The sequence below is a fragment of the Catharus ustulatus genome, chromosome Z, assembly GCF_009819885.2.
Source record: "Catharus ustulatus isolate bCatUst1 chromosome Z, bCatUst1.pri.v2, whole genome shotgun sequence".
In the NCBI taxonomy this organism is placed as follows: Eukaryota; Metazoa; Chordata; class Aves; order Passeriformes; family Turdidae; genus Catharus; species Catharus ustulatus.
The window spans coordinates 31,567,126-31,591,607 of NC_046262.2; the positions used below are offsets into that span (position 1 = coordinate 31,567,126).

Genomic DNA, 24,482 nt, shown 5'->3' on the forward strand with positions numbered 1-24,482 from the left:
GCCTTTCTGCCTTCCTGCCTTTTTCGTTCTTTCCTCTCCATTTTCCCCTTTCTTTCCCCCCTCCGCCTCCCCACTGCGCTCGAAGAACACGCCGCTCCCCGGCCGCAGTCCCGGCCGAGCGGGGGCGCCCCGGGGCCGCGCCGCGCCCAGCGCTCAGGCAGCGCGGTGGGAGGGCCGGGCCGCGCCGCGCCGCGCCTCTTCCACCTGCCCGCGGCTTTAAAGTTGCAGCGGCCGGGACACGCGATGACTCGGGTCGTGCTGTGCCGGCCGCGGCTGCCGGGTTGCGTTGCGGTCTCGTGCGCGAAGCGGGGCCGTTTTTCTCCATCGCCCCCGCCCGGCCGCTATTGCCTTTCCCCGGCGGCCGGGGAAGGGGCGGGAGGGGCTGGTGCGCTCGGGAGATGCCCGTGCCCGCCGTGGGTCCCCCGCGCGGCGCACCCGCGCTTCTCCGCGACTCCGCGCCCCGGCAGCGGTCGGGCGGGCGCGGGTAGTGCCACCGCTGCCACCTCGACCCCCTGCAGGACGAGCCATGGAGCCCGGCGCCCCGCCTGACCTCCGCGACGTCGAGCAGAAGCTGGGGCGCAGAGTGCCCGAGAGCCTGGCGCGGCCCCTGCGCGGGGAGGAGCTCCCGGCCCGCCCCGCGGCCGCGGCCCCTGGACCCCGCCGCCGCCGCGCTGCTGCCCTGGCCCGTCTGGAGACGAAACTTCAGCTCCTGAGACAGGAGATGGTGAGTAGCCGGGCACCGGCCGTACCCATTCCGGCACCGCCGCCTCCCGCTCGGCAGCACCGGCGGCGGCCCGGGACGGGGCCCGCGCTGCCTGCCCCGGGAACAGAGGCCTCCGGCGGGGGCCGCGCTGCCGGCCGGGAGAGCAAGAGGCCGCTCATCTGTGCGGCGTAGAGCGAAGGACTTGTCGGCTCCTTTCCTCGGAGCGGGGCAGTTGGCCAGGGAGTAGTAGTTGGCTTCTATTCCTGTCCGCTCGTTAGAAGTACTGAAAGCTGGAGCAGCAATAAACGAAATAATGCACTACTTTCCCGTTGTTGTAACTGCATTTTCTGCGTTGCACCTGTTTCCTGCTCATGACTAACGTCCAAAGATATTGACACAGGATATTTTTGGGCTGGAAATTTGGCCTGGAATTCAGGGACTTGTTTGCTGGACGTTAGTCTTCAGAGACTTAATTATTTCCAAACAGGCTGCAGATGATGCAGAGTAATTATTGAATAAACAACTATTTATACATTGGATGAATGATATGTTTTCTTTTACCAGTGATCTGTGATGGGACTATGCTGTATGTAGCTCAGATCCTCTAACTTGTTTACTGTCTTAGTGCTTGTCCTACTTTGTATGTCACCATCTCAATAAATTTATTTTCCCATAAAATGATGCCGTAAAACTGGCTTAATTTTTTCTAAGACAAATGAAAAGCATATTCTTTGCAGGCAAGTGACCAAGTGTTGGTGAACACTCAAGCAGATAGGATCTTGACAATGCAGGGCACTTCAGATGTGCAGGCATAGATAGCTTCCATTTTTATTAGTGTGTGTTATGTGAAGTCCCAAAAGACACTTTTTAGTAATATTTCTTTACATAACTATTATTATGTGGCAGGAGCCACTTAGGTTATTTGAAAATGGAATGAAATTTGGTCAGGTTGGAATGGGGATTTTTCTGGCAAAGTGTTGAGATAACTTTTATTTTAGAACTCTGCCATTTACAGCAAATAAATCAATATCATTCTGTGTGAACAAGTGCAATGCCATACCACAAGTCTCTCTACAGTCCCTCCCTACATATAGGTACATAGGTGTGTGGGTTTGTAAGAGTTTTTCAAAGAATAAGTGCACAGGGCAAATAGGGGAAGAGAATAGATATTCTGAGAGTTAATAGCCAACGTGGTAATGTTAATCTTGAGGTGCAACTTATAAGTTACATTTGCTGTTGCATGGCTTCATATTGTTCAAGAGTTCCACAAGTCAAACTATCAGTGTGTTCTGTGGAGATCTTTTAGCCACCTTTCAGTACCTAGACCGGGCTGAGCAAGAATGCTGGAGAGAAGGACTTCTGGCAACAGCATGGAGTGATGGGATGAGGGTGAGCAGTTTTAAAATGGAAGGGGGTAGGTGTAGAGGTGTTGGGAAGGATTTGTTTACTCAGAGGGTAGTGGGACACTGGAGCAGGTTGCCCAGAGATATTGTGGGGGCCTTTGTGCTTGTCATGTGGAACATGTCCCTGCCCATGGCAGGGAGGTTGGGACTTGATGATCTTTAATGTCCCTGCCAACCATAGTTGTTCTGTGATTCTATGATTTTAGGGTAACAATCACTGTGAATTTCAGTTTTAATAACGAATAACACTGTTTGCTTATCTCATGCTTATTTTCTAATTTTAAGCTTGTGCAATGGTACTACAGTGACCTGCAGGTAGCTTAAAATGTGTGAGATTGCAAAGGAAGCAAATAAGGTAGCCAGAGTTTTTGGCATGACTGTTACATGTGAGCACAGCTAGGTCTATTAAGGGAGGGAATACCTGAGTGAATTGCTGGTATCACCTTTTCCTTCTCAAGTTGGTATCTTCACGTACTTCACACTTGCAAATTTCATGCTGCAATCTTTTTTTTCCTCTTCTTCATCCTACCATCCAGTTTCTCTTTTTCTCCTTGACCTAAGCACAAACATGTTTTAGTCCCAAAAGTCTTGACCTCTCCTGTTCTTTGTCACTTCAATGAGTGACTGATTTACCTGAAGTAAGTTCTCATGCTGAGTAAGAGGAGTTAAGTTACAATGCACTTTCCATTTGACTTCTGGCCTTTATATGCCCATTAAACCATGAGTACAATGACTAATTGTGAGGTATTGATACCTTGTCTGTACCTTTTTCATTCTGTCAGCTGTCTTCTGTTATCCAAAGTGTGAAAGGGAACTACCTTCCTGGATGTTTTTCTCTAGTCTCTAACATCTTCAGGATTTTCCTCAACCCTAAGGGTCTCTTCAGCTTCTTAATCTGTCACTTTCCCCTCTGCAGTTTTCTTAGCAGGCATATTTTATAAATTTTAAAAATTATGGTTCTTTTCTATGTTTCTTTCCTCTTTTTTAATGCATGTCATTTGTAAAATGGAGCCAAAACCTCTATTTTCTTGTTTCACACCTCTTTCTAATTCATTATTCTTTGGCTTTGCTGCAAGGCATAGGAGGTCTAGAAAAGTAGTCTATAACTGCTGCAGTAGTAAACATGCAGAAAATGGAAAAGACTAGAAGTTTAGAAAACCAAGTGTCATCTGTTAAGCTTTCTTTTTCTAGTTGTACTATGATGGCAGCTTCTACAGCCCACTCACTGAGTTTTGGATAGACCTAGATCTGCTTTTTTTACTTGCTTGTTCCAGACTTGAGCAAACTTTTTGTAAACATCTAAAATCAAGATTATTCAGGTCCTTCTTTTCTAGTTTTTATATATAAAAAGAGGACAATATTTGACTTGGAAATTCTGAGTGGTTCTTTTTGTCCCAAGACTGATTTTGCTAATGGTCACTGGAATCACCCACCAAGCACATGGAATATCATTCTTGAAATATGGACCTGCTTGGCTGGGTTTACTTCCCTTTTCTTATCCTGTATTTTCATGAAGGCCATGATGGAGACTACATTGGATCCTGAAAACCTTTGACTTACAAGGCCATAAATTAGAGGAGAAGGAAGATGGAATTGCCAGTGAGTCAAAACACTGTGCTCTGGTCAAACTTGGGTGGAATGAATACCTCCCACTATCTGATCCTTGAATCAATATGAAATTTGTCAGTGTTGCTGTTAAGATCTTTCTTCTTCTGGTCTTGGGTGGAACATTCTGTTGGGGAGTTGAACATTTAGAGCTGCAGTCTTTTTTCTAGTGTACCATGCTCCTGAGGTCACCTTTCAACACATGCACCTTCACTGCAGTAAATAATCTGCAGCCTGAAGTAATACTGTTTCTAAAGCCTCATTTCTCCTTCACAAGTTCTGGAGTTACTCAAAGGGAGAGTTTCTTTAACCCTCAAAGAAAGACATTGGTTGGGGATTTTTTTTCCTTTTAATTCAAAAGTTTCCAAAATTAATTCTTTAGTGCCTCTTTACAAGCTACAATTTTAAACACAGTATAGCCTGCATTGCATACAATAATAAAAATAATGTTTTACATAAAAATACTTCAGGCAGAAAAGATAAGCTGTCTTGGAAGTGCAGGATGGATGGCAATGATGGGACTTTTAATGAGTGAAAACTGTTGAGAATCAAATTTTGTTAGTGAGACTGAACATCCAACTGGGTATACTAAGTGCAGCAGTTTTTAGACTGAAGGATAAAGTAATTGAAACAGTCACATTTTCCAGAAGCTGATTTAGGCTAAAACCATTTGAGATAGAGGCATATTTTTATGCTAGCTCATTAGTTGACTTTTCTTCTCCTTTGTTCTCCTCGTTCAATTTTAGTACAACTGTTTTATAAAGGCAGTTAACATTGATCCCTTGCAAAATGAAACTGGAATTAAGGCAAATGTGATGATTACAATGGCAATCCTTCTTGGTGTTTTCAATTGTTTGGTTGGTCTTGTTTTCTTTATGCTTTTTTTATTGGTTTTGGGTTTGGGTTTTTGTTAACCATTCTTAGCACATCATTGAAGGTTCATGTTGGAGGGCAGACCCTATTCTACTGGGTCTAAAGAATCTGACATATTTGCTTAGATTTATTAGATCCACAGTTGCGGGAGATCTGCATTTATTAGTTTCTTTGAAGGACAGATTTAAAAAAGTGTACAACTGTGACTTGAAATATCTCTTTGGTGCAGGCTGCTACATTCACTATTTTGTGTGCTAACATCAGTTTGTCTTAACTGAAACCAAGATCTGGCTTCATTGTGCCTACTTAGCAATGCAAAGCTGTGTATCAGATGCTGGTTTTTGATTAGATTAATTTTATTTTTTGCTTAAAAGCTTGACTGAAGATAAAATCTTAAATATAAAATTACTAGTGGCTAAGCCTCAAACCTGTAAGCAGGAGAGTTTGATGAACCTGTTTCTTAATGAGCCGTTATTCAATGAATCCCTGAAGTGAGGCTCTTACACATACAAAGAAGGCCTACAAAAATAAATATTACCTTGTTTCTCCAAGTTCTCCTGAAATGTTCTGAAAAATGAGTTAATCCTGTATCTTGCTAGCAAGTTCTCCCCATACCCTCCAATCTGCATGATGTGGTAGAGGAGTTTGTAGTTTTTGCATATAATGCAGATTGGGCAGTGATCATAACAGTGACTCATGTTAAAATGGAGTTGTGGATTGATCCTTAGGGAAAATAACCAAATCTAATAAGGAAAAATTGCAACCTAATTATAGTGCCAGAACTTTGCCAAGCTTTTTCCATCTTTTCAGATGATCTATGGAAGGATGAAGTGACCAAGGTTATTTAAATTGATGCATATTTAAACATATATTTTGACTGGCAAATCTCACTTAGTGCCTGGCAGAAGGATTTGAATTGTGGAACATCTCGATGTTTTACTCAGTCAGAACTTATGTCTGTTCTTACTCAACCATAGCAGCTGCTGAAGGGTTTAAGTCCCCAGGAGGTACAGCTGAATATATGCTTCCATTATTAGCTGCTGCACGGCCAATGTGAAACATTGCTGGTGCCTTACTGAGCAGCGTCAGTGTGAGATCCTTTGGTGCACATGCATCTGTCTGGTCTGGTGAATCATCACAGCAGCATCAGGGATGCTACAGTCAAGACTTCTGGTTAGACTGCCCATCTACTGTGAGACTTTTGCCAACATTTATTTCAGAGAATATGTGTTACAATTTCATGATTCCTTCCTTTTTCAAGAGTAGGAGAACCACTGAAGTTGATTTTTGAAGTCTTGATTCCTGACAATTTGTAATGAAACAACATGAATAGTAAACCATTTCTGCACAGAGTTGTACAGTTCATGATAACTTTTAGCAAACAGATTATAACCGTTCTGATGAAATCAGCGTAACAGCATAGCTTTCATAGAATAGCCTGGGATGGAAGGACTGTTCCATAAAGGGACTTCAGAAGATCATCTAGTTTAACCTTTCAAAGGAAGGGGAGTCTGGGTAACATTGTCAAAGCACCCTGTCCATCTTGAAAATCTCAGCCATCTAACTGGGGAGGTTGTTCTCAAGCTTGATGGCCTGAAAAAAAACGAGTTAGTAGTAAGATGAAGCTTCTCCTTGTCCTCTTTGTATCAGCCCAAATTACTGGAATTCTGTGATGAGATACCTGTATTCCCAAGACTTAAGAAGACCTACTTCCTTAATCCTTGCCTTATATGGCAGCTTTTTCAGCCCTATGATCAACATAATTTTGTGTGAATACTTTCTTTTATGTGGTTACTTATCACAACAGTAATTTAAAATTGCCTTTTTTTTTTGTATGAGCAGGAAAAACTTCAAATGCACAATATCAAATATGTATATTAAGCAGAGGTGATGGCCAGTAAGTGCATTTCTACTCTTCAATACTTTGTTTTTCCTAACAGTAAATAGTGAAAGAAAAGAAGGAGATTTTCAATTCATGTTTTCAAGTTTACTAGATTATCTGTCTGTTCTCTGCCCTCAAGGTCAAAATCTAATAAACTTTCCACAGTGGATGTGTTTATTTTCGATGTGTTTCATTTCTGACCATGTCCTGAGGCTGGTTACTGAATCTGAAGTATACGAAGACAAAATTACATTAAAATGACAGAGGATCTGAGCTGTTGAAAAGCAATTGGAATTCAATTAAATTGAGTATAATTTCTCTGATGGATTTAACTTGCATTTATAAACATGGAAGTTACACTTACTATATGTAAGCAGTTCCAAAAGATAGTTCTCAGTTTCCTGTTTGTAAAGATGAAGAACTCTGATCATAAAATTACAGACAATCTCATAATAAAAGGGAAACTTTTTTGTTTTGAAGACAGACTTACAGCTTTTGTTATCTAACCTTACCCCCATAAATATGGATTCTAATTATAAATTTTTTCCTATGGTGGAAGTGTTTGTGATAAGCAACTAAAAGCAGCCCTAATCTGGAGGGTGACCAAAACAAGTGACCAAAACACATCCAGAGGGTCCAGAAGTCATCTTGTATTACATCTTTGAAAGATACAAACAACATAGTTCAAGCTTCAAGGTTTTTCAAATCTAGAAGGATATTGGGATGGTCACTTGTTCTGTGTTTCAGTGCTGAGTCCCTCTGTTGCCTGCCTGCTGATGAGTTTGTGGGAGAAAATGTATCTGAGGATCCCCCTCTTTGAAGTAGCTCTCAAGGAAGTTTCTCTTCTTCCATAGAAGAGGATAAGGAAAGATACTAGAGAGTCTATATATGTAAACTATATAAGTATGTAAAGTCAGCTACTCTGTTTTGTCAGCATAAGCTGATATAGAACTGCATAGAGCTTCCATAAACAGAGAAGAGCATGCTGGCACACCAGTGCAACCCTGTCCTCAGCAATTCTATCCTTGATTTTCCCCACCAACCTAGCCTTTTTTAACGCTTACAGTTTGTCAAGAGAACAGTATGACACATTTCTTAATTAACTGTAAACACAAACTAGCTAAACTGCTGGAGAAGTTACCTGAATGTTTCATTTGCTGTGCTGTACAATAAACTCCTCTCAATGCTGTATGGCCCTGCTGGGTGCAGTGCCAGATGAAGTGAAAGCATTTTGTGACTTTAAAGCAGTGGTAAAATGCTGTTCAACTACTGGGGGTTTCAGATTCTATAAACGCTTTACTGGCATAATTTGTGATTTTGTTTGCTGCTGGTAGGTATCAGCTGCATTCATGATTCAAATGCTTCCAGAAGAAGAGACATTTTATTGCGTTCTGGTTTGGCTATGAAACCTGTCTCTCTTTAGGTACAGAAAGAGATGCATCGAAGAACTATAACGCAATGAGTTTTCAAGCTCACACATTTTTACCCCAAGGTAGAAACAAAAATAGAACAGCTTGATTGCTTTGTAATTTTTTTTTGTCTTCCTACAGAATTTCCATTGGTTTAAAGAAGTATTGTGTTTTGAGATAGTTGCACTGCTTTTATTAGCTCAGACATCTGCTTATGAGAGACAGCAAATATTGGACATGACTTTTTTAATATTCGGTTTAAAAGATTTTTTAATTTAAAAGCTTCAGAGTTAGACCTTGATCCTTCCCATAATTATAAATGACTAGAAAAAACCAGTCCTGACACCAAGGAGGAAACTGTGATGCAATTCTGTGGAAGGACGAATAGGATCAGTATTATTTAGCCACCTGTTTAGAAAACCAGTAAAAGTTATGTACACACCCTGCCTCTACTCAGTCCTCGTAAGACCATATCTGGAGTGCTGTTTGTGGATCCATTTTGGGCTTTCCAGTTTAAGACAAGGAACTAATGGAGAGCTGCTCCAGCAGAGGGCTATAAAAATTAATAGGGGTCTGGAGCATCATCTCTTATGAGGAAAGGCTGAGGAAACTGAATGAGTTTAGCCTGGACAGGGGTCTTACCAACGCGTACAAATACATTATGGGCAGCTGTCATGGGGATAGGACTCTATTCATTGGTGCCCAGTGACAGGACAAGGGGCAATCAACACAAACTGAAATACAAGGGGTTTATCCAAACGTAAGGAAAAGCTTTTTTACCTTGAGGGTGACTGAGCACTGGTGCCCAGAGAGGTTGTAGAGTCTACCTCTCCTGAAACTTTTAAAACCTGCTTGGACTCTCTCTCTTCACCTTGCCATAACAGTGATGTGGGATTAGATGATCTTCAGACTTTCTTTCCAACCCCAGCTCCTCTGTGATTCCCTGATTCTGAATATCCAGTGTTCTTCCTGGAATGAGATTAATATGTACCTTTATAAGGCTATCTGTAGAAGGCCTGTTCCAGCCACGTTGAAGCAACCTTTGGAGTTTGGTAGCTAATACCAACCGTTTTCTTTTTTAGACAAAGGCAAACAGTGCATGTTTAGTACAAAGTGCTTAATAATACAACAGTGGCAATGTAGGGGGTTTATGTTGGTCTTGGTGTTGAAGAATCCTTTTCATGGGCAGAAAGGTTTTCAGACTAATGGGATTTAAATGGATCTGCACAAAAACATGACATCTTGGAGAAGCCATTCAGGCAGTAATTGTAAACTTTAGACTATTTTTCTAGCCTTCTTGAAACTGTACAGCTATGAGAGGAGCAAATACGAAACCAGAATAACTTTTACAGACTTCTCCTATTCTGTCACTTCAACTACATTTTGCCTTCACAGGGCTGTTTCAACCACTGTGACTTTTAATGGCTTGTCCATGTGTCCTGGCAGAATTGTGCGGTGCACGGAAATATTTCTGTTTCAAGTGGTGTTGGGTGGCAGGGTTCTGGTGTTAAGGGCTTGGGGGAGAAAAGTGTAAATCCTGCTACAGCAGAGAGAGGAGAGAGCCTTCTTTGCAAGAGAAGAGCAGTACTACTAGCATACCAAAGCCTTCTTCACAGGCCTGTGGAATTTACATCCTCCTTTGTTAGTACCTGCCCCTGGTAGCTGTGACTCAGGCAGGGGAGAGAAGGCGCAGTTGCTGTTTTCGCCATGGCCAGATGAGGTAGCTATATGTAGTAGTAACTTCATAAAGCTACTTAGGCATTCACCAGTGCAGAGCGTCAGTCCACCCATTTCAGACAAGAAAGGAAACACAAGCAAAGCAACACTATGATCTTCTGTAATTTCTCTCCTTAATTTTTATTAATTTGTGCTCTGCTGAAGTTTAATAACAAAATTACTTCAGAAGAGGTGTTACAAGCCTTTTCAAATGCAACCAAACTTCTCTAGTCCGAATCTGTTATGTTTTCCTTGGCTAGTTCTCTATTTTGCCAGGTTACCCTTGATTATTCGGAAAGGCCACATTTGACTTTTCCTAGCCATGTTTTGCAAGTTTCGAACCTCATTTTTCCTCCCCAACTAGCTTAGTAGCTAGTACTTCCTCAGTAGAAGAAGAAATGGGAAATGTAAGCAACGACCTTGATTCCTTCTGAAGGTACTCATGCATCTGGTAACTGCATTGATGTTTATGATTAATATTCTTTGCTGAACTGGAATCAAACCACAATGCCCCAGTGCTTTTCTGTGTAGAAATCTTCACTAATCTTCTATGTAGAAATAAGGTTTAAGTACAAAAAGAGCAATGTGACATGAGCTAGAGTGGTGTAGGAGAAACTGAGGACTGCAATATATGGTGTGGATAATAATTATTGATCAGAGAAGGGATCAAATAATGTGGAAAGATAATGTTACTTAGACTGCCTGTTTTTTCCTTGAAGCTCATAGTTCATGACTGATTACTCTTACTGTCTTCTCACATCCTTGCCTGGAAACATAAGGATGTGTCTTTGTTTAATTGTTAATATGTATTGATAATCACACCTTATGACCTCCAGAATGAATTGCTGTGGTGTGTTCTGTGGGAAACAGAGGGATCTGCGGGTTTTTAAGCCAAAAGGACTAAAAAGTTGCAGCTCATCCCAGATGCAGGTTAACTGCTAGCTGTTTGGTACCTTCCTAGTAGATGAGAAAGAGCTAAATTATTTAATTTTTTTATTGATACCTGGAAGTTCGAAAGGGTGTTTTTGTTAAAAAGACTCAAAATAGCTTGATGTTATCTGAAAGACTGCAAATTGGATAATATTCTCAGAGAGATTTAAAGACTGTGTAGGAACCATATTTTAGGAGAATGGCGATTACACTACTGAGGAGATTTGGGTGAAGTTTTGGATTAAAAAGATAATTTAAGCTGAATTTGAAAGACACAGAACTTCAAAATAGGTCACAAAGTAAACATAAAGCAAAAGCAAAGCCCATTATTTTTTCAGATACTGATTCATTTTTATTCAAAGATTTAGCATGGTAACATAATGCTCGTATATGTTTTAATAGGGGAAAAATCCCAGTGATCAGCAAATCAGTTTCTAGGACTACTAAAACATTTTTTGGAGCACATATGATCATTTGTAATACCAATGCTGTCTTGAAGTTCTTTCTTATTCCTATGCAGTAAATAAGACTGCAGGTTTCCTTTACTAGAGATTTGGTTGTTAGATTAAAAATACTATTTCAAAAGGATATATCCCATCCTGGAACACAGAATTGTTTCAAACAGAACTCTGATTTGAATTCTGGGGGGATTCAGACAAATACTTTTTTTTTTTTTTTTTTAATTGTATGTGTCTCTCTAGTGGTATTGTGAAAGCAGACTGGAATTTCAAGAGATTTCTACTTGCTCCCAAGTATTACTGTTATTATGTCTCAGTTGTGATTTATTGAAATAAGTTGGGTGTTCTGATGAGGGTTTTTTTAGGTTTTTTTTTTCCTTCTTTTTTACATTTTAAAATTTTTTCAAACTTTGCTGTTATCTCTATGAAGGTATTTTCATAAATACTTTTATAAAGTGTTTTCAAACTTTGGATATACCTGTAAGAAAACCCCATTATCTTCTTTTATTTTAGTCATATGCTTTTGAGTGTACTTCCACAATCACAGTATTAAAGGTAATTAATTTTGAAGGGATGAACAGGTGTATGGAGAGGTTATTATATTTTTTCGGTTTTTTGCACAGTGTTTCTAAGATTGTGTTTTGTTCAAGGCAAACATAAATAAGGCAGAGAGTGAAATCCAGTGAACAAGAAATATGTTTTGGAGCCCTAGTGCTGTCTGATGTTGGTCAGAAGACGCATGCAATCCTGCACTGTGGCTGGTGTCCAGAACACTTTATAATGATGCTGTGATTGTCCATCTGCTATAACACTTTCTGACACCCACAACCAAATGTTACAGCTTCATATTGACTGAATGTTTGCAGTGGAGTTATCTTGTCTGTCAACAAATGTGGGTCCATATTATGGATTGTTCTGGACATGTTCACCTTTGTCATAGTAGATAAATTTCTAAGGTCAGATGATGCTTTTATGACAGTAGTATGAGATATTTGGAAGCAGAAAACTTCCCAGCAGAAGTTTTTCCCTTTGGCAAATCCCTGCATTTTGTCACTGCTCCCTTTCATGTTAATTCAACTAAACTTTAAAAGAGTCAGGATTTTCCTTTCATATTTTTCATCCTTCTGAGACTGGATGTTTCTCTCTTTGAATTCTTTCATACTTCCATTTACTTAAACAGCTCATTTAACATTTGTTTCGCTTGGACAAGAGGTGAGGAAATAAGAACATAAGTAATTAATTTTTATTTTCCTTCTGCTTGGTCTTGTTTCTTTCTGACAACCATTGTCATATCTACTTAGGAGATGCTTAAATAGTTTCTTCTTTTGCACAAAAAATAGAGATGGCCAAAAAACTAAAACAAACAAAAAAAAAATCTACTTTCCCCCATGAGAGTTTTTATTACATTTAAGCATGCAAGATGCCTCAAATAGTATAATATTAAAAGAAAAAATGTACTCTGTTGATCAAGTGATTCATCCTAATCATTGGTGTTTTATTATCAAAGGTGTTAAGGTACTTGGCAGGCTGCCCACACATACTCCCAGACAAGGACCATGCATATTTCAAGGCAGTGAAAAAAGGCCTTTGAGAGTCACATTTGGGTTTTTTTCCCCACTATATAATTTGGCTAAACAATTGCACAACTTGGTGGTATGTATTTTCCTGTCGAGTATAAGGGAAAAAATAATATGCATAAAATTAAAATAATAAAATAGGGTGTTCTAAGAGAAATGTACATGGCCAATACTATAATTTCCCATATCACATGATACATTATTAGCATAATATTTTGTTCATGTATTTGCAAGAAATATCCTTGGAATCTGTTCATTGAATTTCTTACTCTCTGAACTAACTTACTGTCTCATGAAGTTGCTCTGCTTCCTAATTATTCTGGTATATTCTCCTACATTATTCTGGTGGTGGCTCAGACCTGACCTGCCCACTTCCTTGCTTTAGCTAATGGGTCGGTAAGCTCTTCTTACATTAAAATCCTTTTGTGGCTGATGTGGAATCACAAGGTGTGTTCTTCTTAGTTAAAAGTCACTGTTCTCAAAGCTGTGTTACATGACTGCCAAATTTTACAGACAGACCTGCGGAAATATTTATTACAAGGACTTGGTGAAGGATTACAGTGGAAATGCAGGAATGTGAAGCAGGACAATGCTTTGAAAAGCTAGAGCCTCTGTTTAAAGTAGGAAAGGGTGAAGATAGGAACTGAAAACCCAATGACTACTCACTTTATGAACAGGTGGGGAGTTCAGCAATTGGGTTGAATGCTACCTAAAATATCTGATATGAGGGTTTTAACAATTTTGGAGTCTTCAAGAGATGCAAAAGTATAAACAGTCTCTTGCAAAACAAGTCAAAAGTTAAGTAATCAAAAATTACGGTCTGTCACGGTATTTTTATTGTGACTCATTATGGAAGTATAGCTGAGAAAGGTCAGTGTAACTTGCTCACTTTGCAGAAAGAAGGTAGATCAGCAAACCATACCTATAGAGCAACAACGGATTACATAAATTTAACTTTTGTATATGTATGTAGCTTTTGTATTTGCTCCCTCATTGTTTTGCCACAATCCTAAAAACCAGGAGAAAATAAATAGGAAAATGATACAGCAATAAATTATAACACTAGTCCATGCTGAAGGAAACCAGATGAAGAAAAAGCTATTGACTGAAATTTAGTTTAGTTAAATCAGTGTGAGGTAAATCACAGTCAGAGACACAAGGCATAATGATGAACATTGCAGCACCTACGTCAGCTCTGACAGTCTCATTCTCTGCCAGGCTGTGGTCCACACCTCTGTTGTTTTGAGAGAGCTCGTACAGAGTTTCAGTCAGGTTGGTTGGGTTAGCTTAAATTATTTTGGCATCTGAATTTACCACAGTTAGTTGGCTTTGCTGTGGAGTGCATGTGGCACATTCCCACAAGCAGTTACGTTTCCACTGGTGCACAGAAGATGCCTTCCAGTTAATGACAGTAAACTTGTCTTCTTACATTCTGTCACGTAAAACTCCCTGCATTTTTAACAGGAGATGCTGAAGATTCAAATTCAGGAGAAGCTGAAATTCAGAAGTCAGCCTAGGCGTTCTAATTTTTTTCATCTTGATCCTGAAATACCATTGCCTAAAGCAGCATAATTACATAAAGAAACCACTGCAAACACCTTGAATCAGTGGGACAATTTAGAAGCAAGCAAGAAGTTTAAAGACATGCACGTTTTAATTTAAGTAGAATGTAGCTCCTGCACAGCCTATTAATCATCCTATGTGTTAAAGGAGAAGACATTATCTATTACTTGTGGTTTTATTTTGGACTTGATAAATTGGGGGGGAAAAAGAGCGTCTTTTTTACTCACTGGCGTTCAGAAGCTGTTGTAGTATCACTTTGGGCTTGCTCACCTTCAGATGCCATACTTCATGCTTTGAGATGTTGGCTTAATAAACAAATCATGTGTGTACCACCAGACCTATCCCTGTTGTAAACATGTTAGCTTGGTGACTCCAGTTAAATAACACTTGAATTCACATATTCTGAATTTTGGATTTTGAATAAGTTGCTTATGGTATTTTAGCTTGTTATGGCCTCACAGAATTAGTTGATGAGGTTTTATTGACCAGATTTTTATCCTTCTATATCTTCTTACTGTATTTTTATCTGGATGAGACTTGAGTAATTGCCAACCACTGTTTTATTTTCCTCACCTTCATCTTTTGCCTCGTAAATTAATTTTCTTAGTTACTTTAAAAGTTGTTATTCAGTGTTTGCGAAAGTAAAACACTAGGAGAAAGTGGAATAAAGTTTTATGGTTGCCATTAATAACCCTGCAGAGTTCCTATAGTTAGAAGAAGCAACATGTGAATCCAGGAATTTAAAAGAAAGTAATCTGCAGAAAGAAACAAACAGCTTTTGCAGATTCGAAGGGTATATTTAACAGACATTTTAGCTTTGCCACTTCTGGAGGGTAAGGTGACTCACTGTGTTTGGAACTGACTGGAATCTATGTCTGCAAAGCATGCAACAGCAAAACATGGGGCCGTTTTGTCCAAATTGTGATTACATGTGTGACTGATCCAAAAGCTAAGTGATCAGGCTAGGGACAGCTAGTGTGCTACTTCGGGTGACTGACAGGAAGTGGTAATTTTCTTTTTTAGCAGTCCTGGTCATTAAGAATTTTATTCTAAAAGCAATAACCTAGTCAAGTTCTTTCTCAAAAACACTGAACTATATATAAAAATATTTGTGTGTCTCTCTGAATATATACAAACACAGAAGTCCTTATGTTTGTGTATATATCAGTTCTCTTGAATAAGTTATGACAGTGTTGTCCATATTATTACAGAAGACCAAAAGAAAGGAAGAAATATTTTGGTAGAAAAACAAGTATGAGAGGGAGGCACAGACAGACGTGTTTAGTCCAGCTTTTTGTTCCAGATTAGAGTTCTGGTTCTGTCCGAATGCTAATCTGTGCACTTATGCTACCAGAATGTGTTACTTTAAAGATGCTGTTGCTTCCATTTCATTATTTTCTCTTGCTGTGACTAGCTACTTAATGTTAAACATTTAGTATTCTTCCTGTGATCAATGCTATTGCAAATATACAGAGCTAAAATAAGTAAAAATATATAAAAGTTGACCTGTAACAGGAAATTGGTTTTTACTCTCTTGTTGTTTTCTTTATACACCATTAGTTTTTGCTGAGGACTAATCTATAATAACACACACCTTCCCTCTGGTGGTCCTGTGCTCTAGCTTCAACTCAAAGGGCAGCTATAAAAACTGTTCTAAAAAGCCTGTATGATACACTGTTTAGATTATTCCTGAAATGCACCTGTTGCAGCTAACAAATGGAGCTGTCAAGCATGGTGAGATTTTTTTGTGTTTAGTCTTGTTAGCTGAATCATCTTGGACTGACTTGTTTACTCCAAGAACACTTCAACTTGTTTACTCCAGCAATTTCCAAGATAAAAGGGTTGCAGCTACATAAGTGAGTAAAAGCTAATGTGATTATGTCTGTGCTAAAGCACTTAAGGGACAAAAAATCTCCTTTTGACATTTTTGTGTTATTAAACAGATGATGAAGTAAACTATATTAAGGAAAGATGACAGTAGTTAATATTTGCTTTGGGAAAAGCACACTCTTGATATGGGAGACTTGGAATGACATGGTAGCTAGGAGGAGGAGGACTGGTACTCAGGAATGCAAAGAATTGCTTCCAGTAAGGCTATTCCACAAAAATGCTGAAGCTCTTGATGTATTTAGAGAAAAAAATACTTCCTGTGAACTGAATCTGAAATACATGAGATGTCTACTTTATCTAAAAGGGACTGTTTCATTTGAGTCATGCTGGTGCTAGTTCTGTGAAACATTTCTTTAATCAGCCTTTTGGGAAACTTGTCTCTGAGCATGTTTATATTCAAGTTGCTGAAGTCTGTAGTTACATTGGAGAAGTTGGGTAATTTACTGCTTACATGACAGCCTAGTTGCCGAGCAAATGGTTTATAGTGATTTATTGGTTAGAGTAGAGGAATTGGCTTGAGCAGGAGAGCTACAAAATGGTCAATCTGTTTTCATAACCTCACTTCTGAAACAATGATAGATGGGCAGTATTGTTAAAACTGTGAATGGTAGGCAGAGCTGTTTTGCACAGTACCAGGTTAACTGTGTTAAATCTTGTGATACTGGATTGAGAATAATTCAAAAGTCATTCTGAAGTCTCCAGGGGGCTGGGGAAGGAAGCTGGGAATACGTATGACAGTTACACAGGCAGACTGTTACTGGCAAAGCATAAAATGTCTTTGCATTGGGTTGTCCCTGACCTAAGCACCCACCAGCTGCTCACTCACTCATTCCTGTCTCTTCTTCCAGTGGGATGGGGGGAAAATAATTAAAATAACAAAAGCAAGAAAAACTTAGATTGTAATAAAGACAGTTTAAAAAAAGAAGGAAATAAATTAAATGTACAGGTGGTGCAAAGTCAGGGGCACCATCTCCCACCAGTAGACCAAACCAGCCCCCAAGCAGCAGCTGTATAGAAAAGATCAAATGCACTGGTTTTATTGCTGGGCACGAGATTGTATGGCAAGAAATATCTGATGATTTATGGTCAACTGTCCTATCTCTGTCCACTCCAAACATCTTTCTCAGTCTTAGTCTACTTGCTGAGGATGCAGAGTGAAAAAAAGAAAGGGTCTTGATTGCACTTACAGCTCAGCAAGAGCTGAAACACTGGAATGCTACCAATGTGGTTTGGGCACAGGTACAGAGAACAAAAACAAACTGGCTGCTAGGAAGTGTTCTCAGTTGGATCCCTACAATCTTCTGCAGTATCTGAGAGAAAAAAAATACATTAAAATAATTTTTGAGCAACTGTTCCAGGTTAGTAAAATTTGGGATACTGAGAAGATGGCATTTGAGTATGGAAAGGATGATGTTCAGATTATACTCGTAGCAAAACAAGATACAGTCTTGCTTCCTGAGAATACTGATTCTGTTCCAGTCCATTGTGTATGAACAATACAGGTGCTATTTTTCTGTACAACAATTGTGGACTTGGAGAATTGTATAAAATATCTATTGTCTGATGCAATAGATCTTGCTTGTTTTTTCTTTGTTTTTCAGTTGAGTGAAGGCTTTCAGATTTTCCATATGGCACTTAAAACAGGGTCAGACTTTTTTTTTCCAGTATATACGATATTTCAGATGAAGAGAAGGAAGCAATGAATATAAACCTTAGGTCTTACCTTTATTTGTCAGTGACTTAAATAGTGGCTTATATAGTTTGCCTGTTAAGGAAAACATTGAGATAGTTAACTCAAACATATCTGTGAAATGCAACACACTGCAATATTTCACTGTGCTATTACTGTAATAGTAATACTATCACTATTAACGCTTCTGTGTGTTTGCATCAACCACCACAACTAAGTGAGAAAATAGGACTTTGTTCTTAATGTCTGCTTTCTCTTTAGTTAGCTGTGGCAAATGCTTGCTCCGTGTCTCGTGGTTAACTCTGAATTTCATCAACTTCATCTAATATGGGTTTAAAAAATGGAAGTTACAGTTTTAATAAGTTAAATATTTCAGCTCTCAGACATTTATATAGCAGATTTTCTTGTCTACTCAGGAGTAGTATAAGTTAAATATCCATAAGCTTTTTTCCAAAATTTGCACACAAAATTTTAGGTTGCCCAAGTAGCCATAGTAAGGATAACTCGGGTGACTGCCTGGATATCTGTAGCTGTAAGGAGCTTAGAGTAATGATAAATAGAAATGGTTTTGTGTCTTGCTTCTCTGATTAGTGAAAGGCTATCCCCAGGAGTTGTCATAGCAGGTGTGTTTCTCAACATCATTGTACCAGCGTGCATACAAGTCTTGTCACTGACTAGCAGTCCTGTTAATGCAGTGCTTAGGAAGGCTGACCAGCTTCCCACCTGAACTTCACTGTAAGTATTGGTATAGCTATGCTTTCAGGGTTTTTATTTGTTGCTTGTGCGCTTTTTTACTAGTTACTGAAGTAGATTTGTCCTAGGAAAAATCCTAGAAAGCTGGATTTTTTTGTGTGTTTTCTTTTAACCCATTCAAGCCTGCTCTTTGGCTTGATCATGAAAAGAGTAATTTTTTTAATCACTTTTGCCTTGTAGGTTAATCTCCGAGCGACTGATGTGAAGCTTATGCGGCAGCTCCTCCTCATCAATGAAAGTATTGAATCAATCAAGTGGATGATTGAAGAGAAAGCCATTGCTAGCAGAGGCAGCAGTTTGAGCGGAAGCCTGTGCAGCTTGCTAGAAAGTCAGGAGACATCCCTCCATGGCAGCTGTAACAGCTTACAAGACTGTAGTGATGGACTGGATGGAATATCAGTGGGGAGTTATTTGGACACCTTAGTGGATGATGTTCCTGGTCACCAAACTCCTTCAGATATGGACAAGTTCAGCGATTCTTCTGTCACAGAGGACTCACAGTCTCCACATAAGCATCCCAGAATTGATTCTGATGAGTACTACTGTTTCGGTTAGTTAGAACAGGTTCCAGTGGGACACAAATGCACTTGTACTTATCTTTTTTCTTTGCTGCTATTTTATTTAATGTACAAGATCCCCAAAGTTCTCTTGGAAGGAGAATATTATATAATACTTAAATTCTTTTGCATAACTTTTCTATTGCTTTTAATGTATTTTCTTCTTGATGGGTTGGGCTTTCCTTCTCCTCCTCCTCATCACATTTTCTTAATTTATTGTCACTTTTATTTTTTGTTTTAGGTTTTTACAATGCTTTATTAACAAGTTTGTAAACGTGGTGAAGGAAAAGCTTTATCTTTAAAATGAAACATCAGGGAATGACAGCAACAGTTTTGTATTTGTTGTCAATAAAAGATCTTCTGATAAATATATGTTGTCATAAATTTTCTTGACTACCAGGTCTGGCCTTTCCAAAGATGCTGTTCTTATTGAGCCTTAAATCTGATATACTGAAAATATTTCTACAAAATAACTTTCATTTTCTAAACAAAGAAATTTGATGCTGTTAAAGTGTCTTTATCTGAAATATAAAGTATTCTAAACTTTTCTGTGTGGGTTTTTTTTAATTTCTCACTGTTCTCTTGTCTCTTGTTAATTTTGATGTGAAATTCTGGTTCTAAATTGTTGAGGGTTTTTTATATGGCATTGTTGCCGATTGTTCTTTCCTGTTTCAAGAGCTTTTCTTAACATTTTTGTGCCTGCTGATGCAGTTGTATTGGAAGTAGCTGAGAAGTAAAGCAATAACTGCTGTATGTAGTCTTTGGCTTTGAGGCTGCCCTGGTCAATGCTTTTGTGCAGATTAGGAGGTAGATTTTTCTTTTTAAGTGCTTCAGAAGCACTTAAAGTTGAAGGAAAAAAGGTTGGAAAAAAGGGTTACATTAAGTAGAATATTGACTGGGAATTCAAAATAGATTTTATTATTTTCAGTTATTTAAATTTAAGGAACAGGACTAACTCCCTGATATAAAAGTGTGACTCTCTTGAAAGTTTTTCTGCCTTTATTGCTTGGCATGGAAGTTGAGCATCAAAATGTATACTCTCTCTAAATCAAATGTGAATGTGCAATATTCAGTCTTTCCTTCTCCAACTGTGATTTTGGGCAGTAGGCCAACAAGTACAGAAAATTTTTTCACTGTGAAGAAAATTAAAGAATATTATTAGCATGCCTTCTCAAATATCAAGCTATGCTGAAATTACTTGAAAGAAAATACAGGCTTTAGCTGTCACCTACTCACAACTCTAATACTGAATAAAGAGTAATTTAATCAGTGATAGATTTTTCACATTATGATTTAAAAGTTCATTTAAATCGGAGTCAAAGCTGGGGAAACAAAAAAAGCCTACTACTAGAAGCAGTAAAATAAGAGCTGTATGTGAGTAGAAGCTTTTGTTCCTCTGTATCTCTTGACAGGAAGTGTGGAAAGAGTGCAAGTGCCAAAATAAAGGTGTAAGAAGACTGATAGAAGGAAACAAGTGTTTCCAGGTGTTGTGTTTCTGACACCCAAGAATAGGTTCATTTTTGAAACATAAAAGCTTCAATGCTTTAGGGTGACATGCATTTCTTAATTAGAATTAACAGGATTTCGTAGTCAAAAGATAATGATGGTCTTGGCTTGCTACTTAAAGACAGAGAATGAAATTCAATCATCTCCTAAAATTAATAAAATAACTTAAAACTGAGCTGCAGCTTGGCTGTTTAGACAATGGAAAATTCAATGCTCATTAAAAAACTATTGACTTGATAATTTTGCTTTTAAACAGTTCAATTTTTTTTCCAGCATCCTCTTTACGTGATTTACTTTGGTCTTGAAAAGTCCTTAATGTAGCATAAAGGAGTCTGGATACCCTCTTCCAGCATGGACTTCTTTTAACTTTTGATCTGATTTACCAAACTAAAAAATAATAATTAAAAAATAGAATAGAATAGGGCAAAGTATCTGAAAGCACTTTGCAAAGCTCTGTTTGTTTCAAATGGATAAAAGCAACAGTTAAAAAAAAATTGATAGGTAGTAAATATTATTAATTTATTCTGTGTCTTTTCTATCACCTTAGCTCTTTTGAGACTTAGCTTGCTTTTGAGAATGACTATTTCAAGACACTTTGTAAAATCACAGGTGACGAGCAACACCCAGTCCATTCCTATTTCTATACCGCTGAAGTTTTTTCTTTGAAAGACATTCTGCTGTGTAAGCTGTCTGTTTCAGAGACAATAAGGGACACTCCACAAATAAGGTAAATTTAGTGCATTCTCTATTTTAGGATGATAGTTTGCTGCTGCTGTTGCTAGTAAATGGATGTGCTCTGGTCCACAAAAAAACTATTGAAGAAGGGTAAAAAAAAGCTAACATTTTCACATCTGAGAAATGGGACTTTAAAGATTCTGCCAAAACTGTCTAGTTATGACGTTTTGAGGTACTTTTGAAAGAGCAATTGAAATTCTTTGAAATATCCTTTCTAACTACCAAGTCTCGTATTGATCTCAAGGTTGCTTTGGCTCATGAAGAACCAAGCCCGAACTCTTGAATCATCCATCAGGACATCAGAGACATTGCACTCGGAGACCAAAGACGGAAAAGCGTCTCTTGCTTTTGGAAGGTGACCTGCCATTATCCTATAATAGAAACAAGATGCTTAGAAAACGCTCTTCGTAAAGCGAACACTGGCTTTTGAAGGAAGTGATAAAATGCTGGAAGTGCTGTTGAATAATTTTAAGTTTAAAATACTTTTCTCTGCATTTCTCTTTGAAAAAGAGAACTGGTTAGTCAAGGTGGATGAAGTGAAGTCTGAAATAATGTCTGGTAGCTGCATCTCATATAGCCCTATGTAATCAACTGAGAAACTGTGGAGGTTTTGTTTAATAATCTTAAGCGGTTACTAAGCTGTCGAAAAAGCTTGTGCTAGTATTTTTCATCTTGCCAACACTTCTGAACTACGTCTAAAATATGTGTCTTTGATATAAAGAATTAGCATATACCAAATAAACATGAGATCAGTAGAAAGCATCAATCACCTCAGAGCAAAGGAGGCTTTGTTTTGCTCTAAATGCACTTAGAGCAAGTTTGTCTTTCTCAGAATGCCTGTGGATTTACTATAGAAACAGTTTAAGAGCATCCTACCCTAAAAGAAACAGAAGCTTTCCCCTTGTATAAATTAAAAAGAGATTAATGCTGCTTACACTTACCTTCCCATTGGCCAGAGATTAAATTTTCCTGCTAAGTATGTCTGGAGGGAAAATAAAACAATTTCTTTCTCCCCACCATGGAATTTTCTATGCTATGGCATGCCACCAATTGGGTAAGCAATCTTTATGAAGTCCTTTTAAAAGCCTACTCTTGCAGGTAACATGTCTGGTCTTCCAAACTGGTATTTCCTTCTGATCTTGCTTGGTTGTGTTGGCTGGATCTCAAAAGAAGGATGTTTGATAAGATGCATCTTTAAGTTAAAATTGGGGGACCACATGGTACAAATACCTGATAATAAATACCAGAAACAGAATTTTTGTTTAGGGCAGGGAGGGAAGGGTTGTTCTTGGCTTGTTGATGGTGTTTTTTCTTGTGGTTTTTTTTTTTGGGGGGGGGGGGGGGTGGTTTGGTTTTTTGGGGTTTTTTTTCAAAATCTGGCTGCAAAAACCAAGTTGGTATTCCTGAACAATTTTAACTTTTTCCCCCATTTTTGAAATTCATATGGAGAGAGAGCAGCAAGCTTGAGACCAAAGGTTTGAAATCATGCTTTTAGCTGTAAACACATCCTCAGAGCAAATTTGTCAGCATTGCTGGGTCCAAAATTTTATAGCTAACAGATACAACATTATAATACTTTAAAATCCTTTCACATGATTACTTCATTGATCATCTTCTGGAAAACTGTAAGACCATGGAAACCTTTCAAATTTAGAAAGGATACTGCTTTGATTTTGTGAAGGGAAGTGTTTTTGTTAATGTACAGCAAATTATGGATTATGAATTATGAAATAAAGAACAAAGTACACAACAAAATGTTTGGGTTAGATCTGTATTTTAGTACCCTGTGTTTCTCGTCAATGTTGTTAGAGAGATGCATGTTATATCCCTAAATAATAAAAAAGTTTACTTTTTTCAGATGGTGTTATGTGAGGCTTTTTCACAACTATTTAAAGTTGTAAAAGCATTAAAACAGTGCACGAGATACGGAATTTAAAATAGGTTTTAAGATTTAGAAATTACAGTAATTTCACTAATACAAGCCGCACTGTTTTGACTAAAATTTTGCTCTCAAACCGGAAATGCGGCCAATATTCAGGAGCGGCTAGTATGTGAATAATTTTCTGGCATTTACAACCCCAGAAGTGCCAGCCAGGGTGCCAAGCCGAGCGCCTGCCAGTAAAACCCAGGATTTCGCGATTGTTACAAATTGGTTAACGTGTTGCGCGGCGGGTGGAGCCAGCTCAGTGCCGGCAGCGTGGGGGGAGGGAGGGAGGCAAGGGAGTTCCCTACTTCAGGTGGGGGAGAGGCAGGGGGCTCTGTGCTGACATCCCCACGGCTTGGGGAGGAGGCAGGGGGTCCGCCCCTGCTCTCCGCCGCCGCCCGCTACCGCCCGCCACCGCCACGCCGGCAGCGGGCTCCGCGGGCTCCGTGCCTGGCTGCCACCGCAGTGCCGGGCGCGGGCTTCGCAGGCTCCGCGCCTGACCGCCGCCGCCGCGCCAGGAGCGGGCTTCGCTGGCTCCGCGCCCGGCTGCCGCCGCTGCGCCGGGAGTGGGGAAACTCCGTCCCCGCCCACCACGGCAGGAGCAAGCAGGCTCCGTCCCGGCCCACCGCAGCAGGAGCGGGGAAACTCCGTCCCCGCCTACCGCGGCAGGAGCAGGAGCGGGGAAACTCCGTCCCCCCCCACCACGGCAGGAGCAGGCAGGCTCCGTCCCGCCCGCCGCGGCAGGAGCGGGAAAGCTCCGTCCCCGCCCACCGCCACCCCGGCAGGAGTGGGAAAGCTCCGTCCCCGCCCGCCACGGCAGGAGCAGGCAGGCTCCGTCCTGGCCCACCGGCGCCGCGGCAGGAGCGGGGAAACTGTCCCTGCCCGCCGCCACGGGTGCGGGGGGTGCTCCGTCACTGCCTGCCACCGCAGGGCAGCGCCAGGCCGGGGTGACCGAGCCCAGTGGCAGGGGCGGCCGGCCCCGAGCGGCGGCGCCGAGCTGGGCCACCTGGCCCCGTCAGCAGCCCCTAGCGGGCTGAGCCTGCACAGCCTTAACTCAGCCAGTAAACCCCGCCCTGCCGCGGCTCTGTTACTAATTGGCAACTTTGTTGCACGCGGGTCCTCGCTGCGAACGACAGAGCGGCTTATATTGAGGTGCGGCTTATTTATGGACAAAAACCGAAATGTTTGCCAACACCCAGAGATGCGGCTTATACTCAGTGCGGCTTGTATTCGTGAATTTACTGTATAACTTTAACTATTTGTTGTTGGTAATACAGCTATTGCTACTAGTTTAATTTAAAGAAAGAA

General features: G+C 39.9%; 1 protein-coding gene across 1 annotated transcript; it reads left to right on the forward strand.

Annotated features, from left to right (window-relative positions):
• The first annotated feature begins 201 nt into the window (after window positions 1-201).
• Window positions 202-23,107, forward strand: LURAP1L (leucine rich adaptor protein 1 like). The gene is made up of 2 exons (XM_033086278.2): window positions 202-724; window positions 18,633-23,107. Exons 1-2 carry the CDS (start codon window positions 527-529, stop codon window positions 19,005-19,007), a joined length of 573 nt encoding a protein of 190 aa, XP_032942169.1. The 5' UTR covers window positions 202-526; the 3' UTR covers window positions 19,008-23,107.
• Window positions 23,108-24,482: the final 1,375 nt, after the last annotated feature.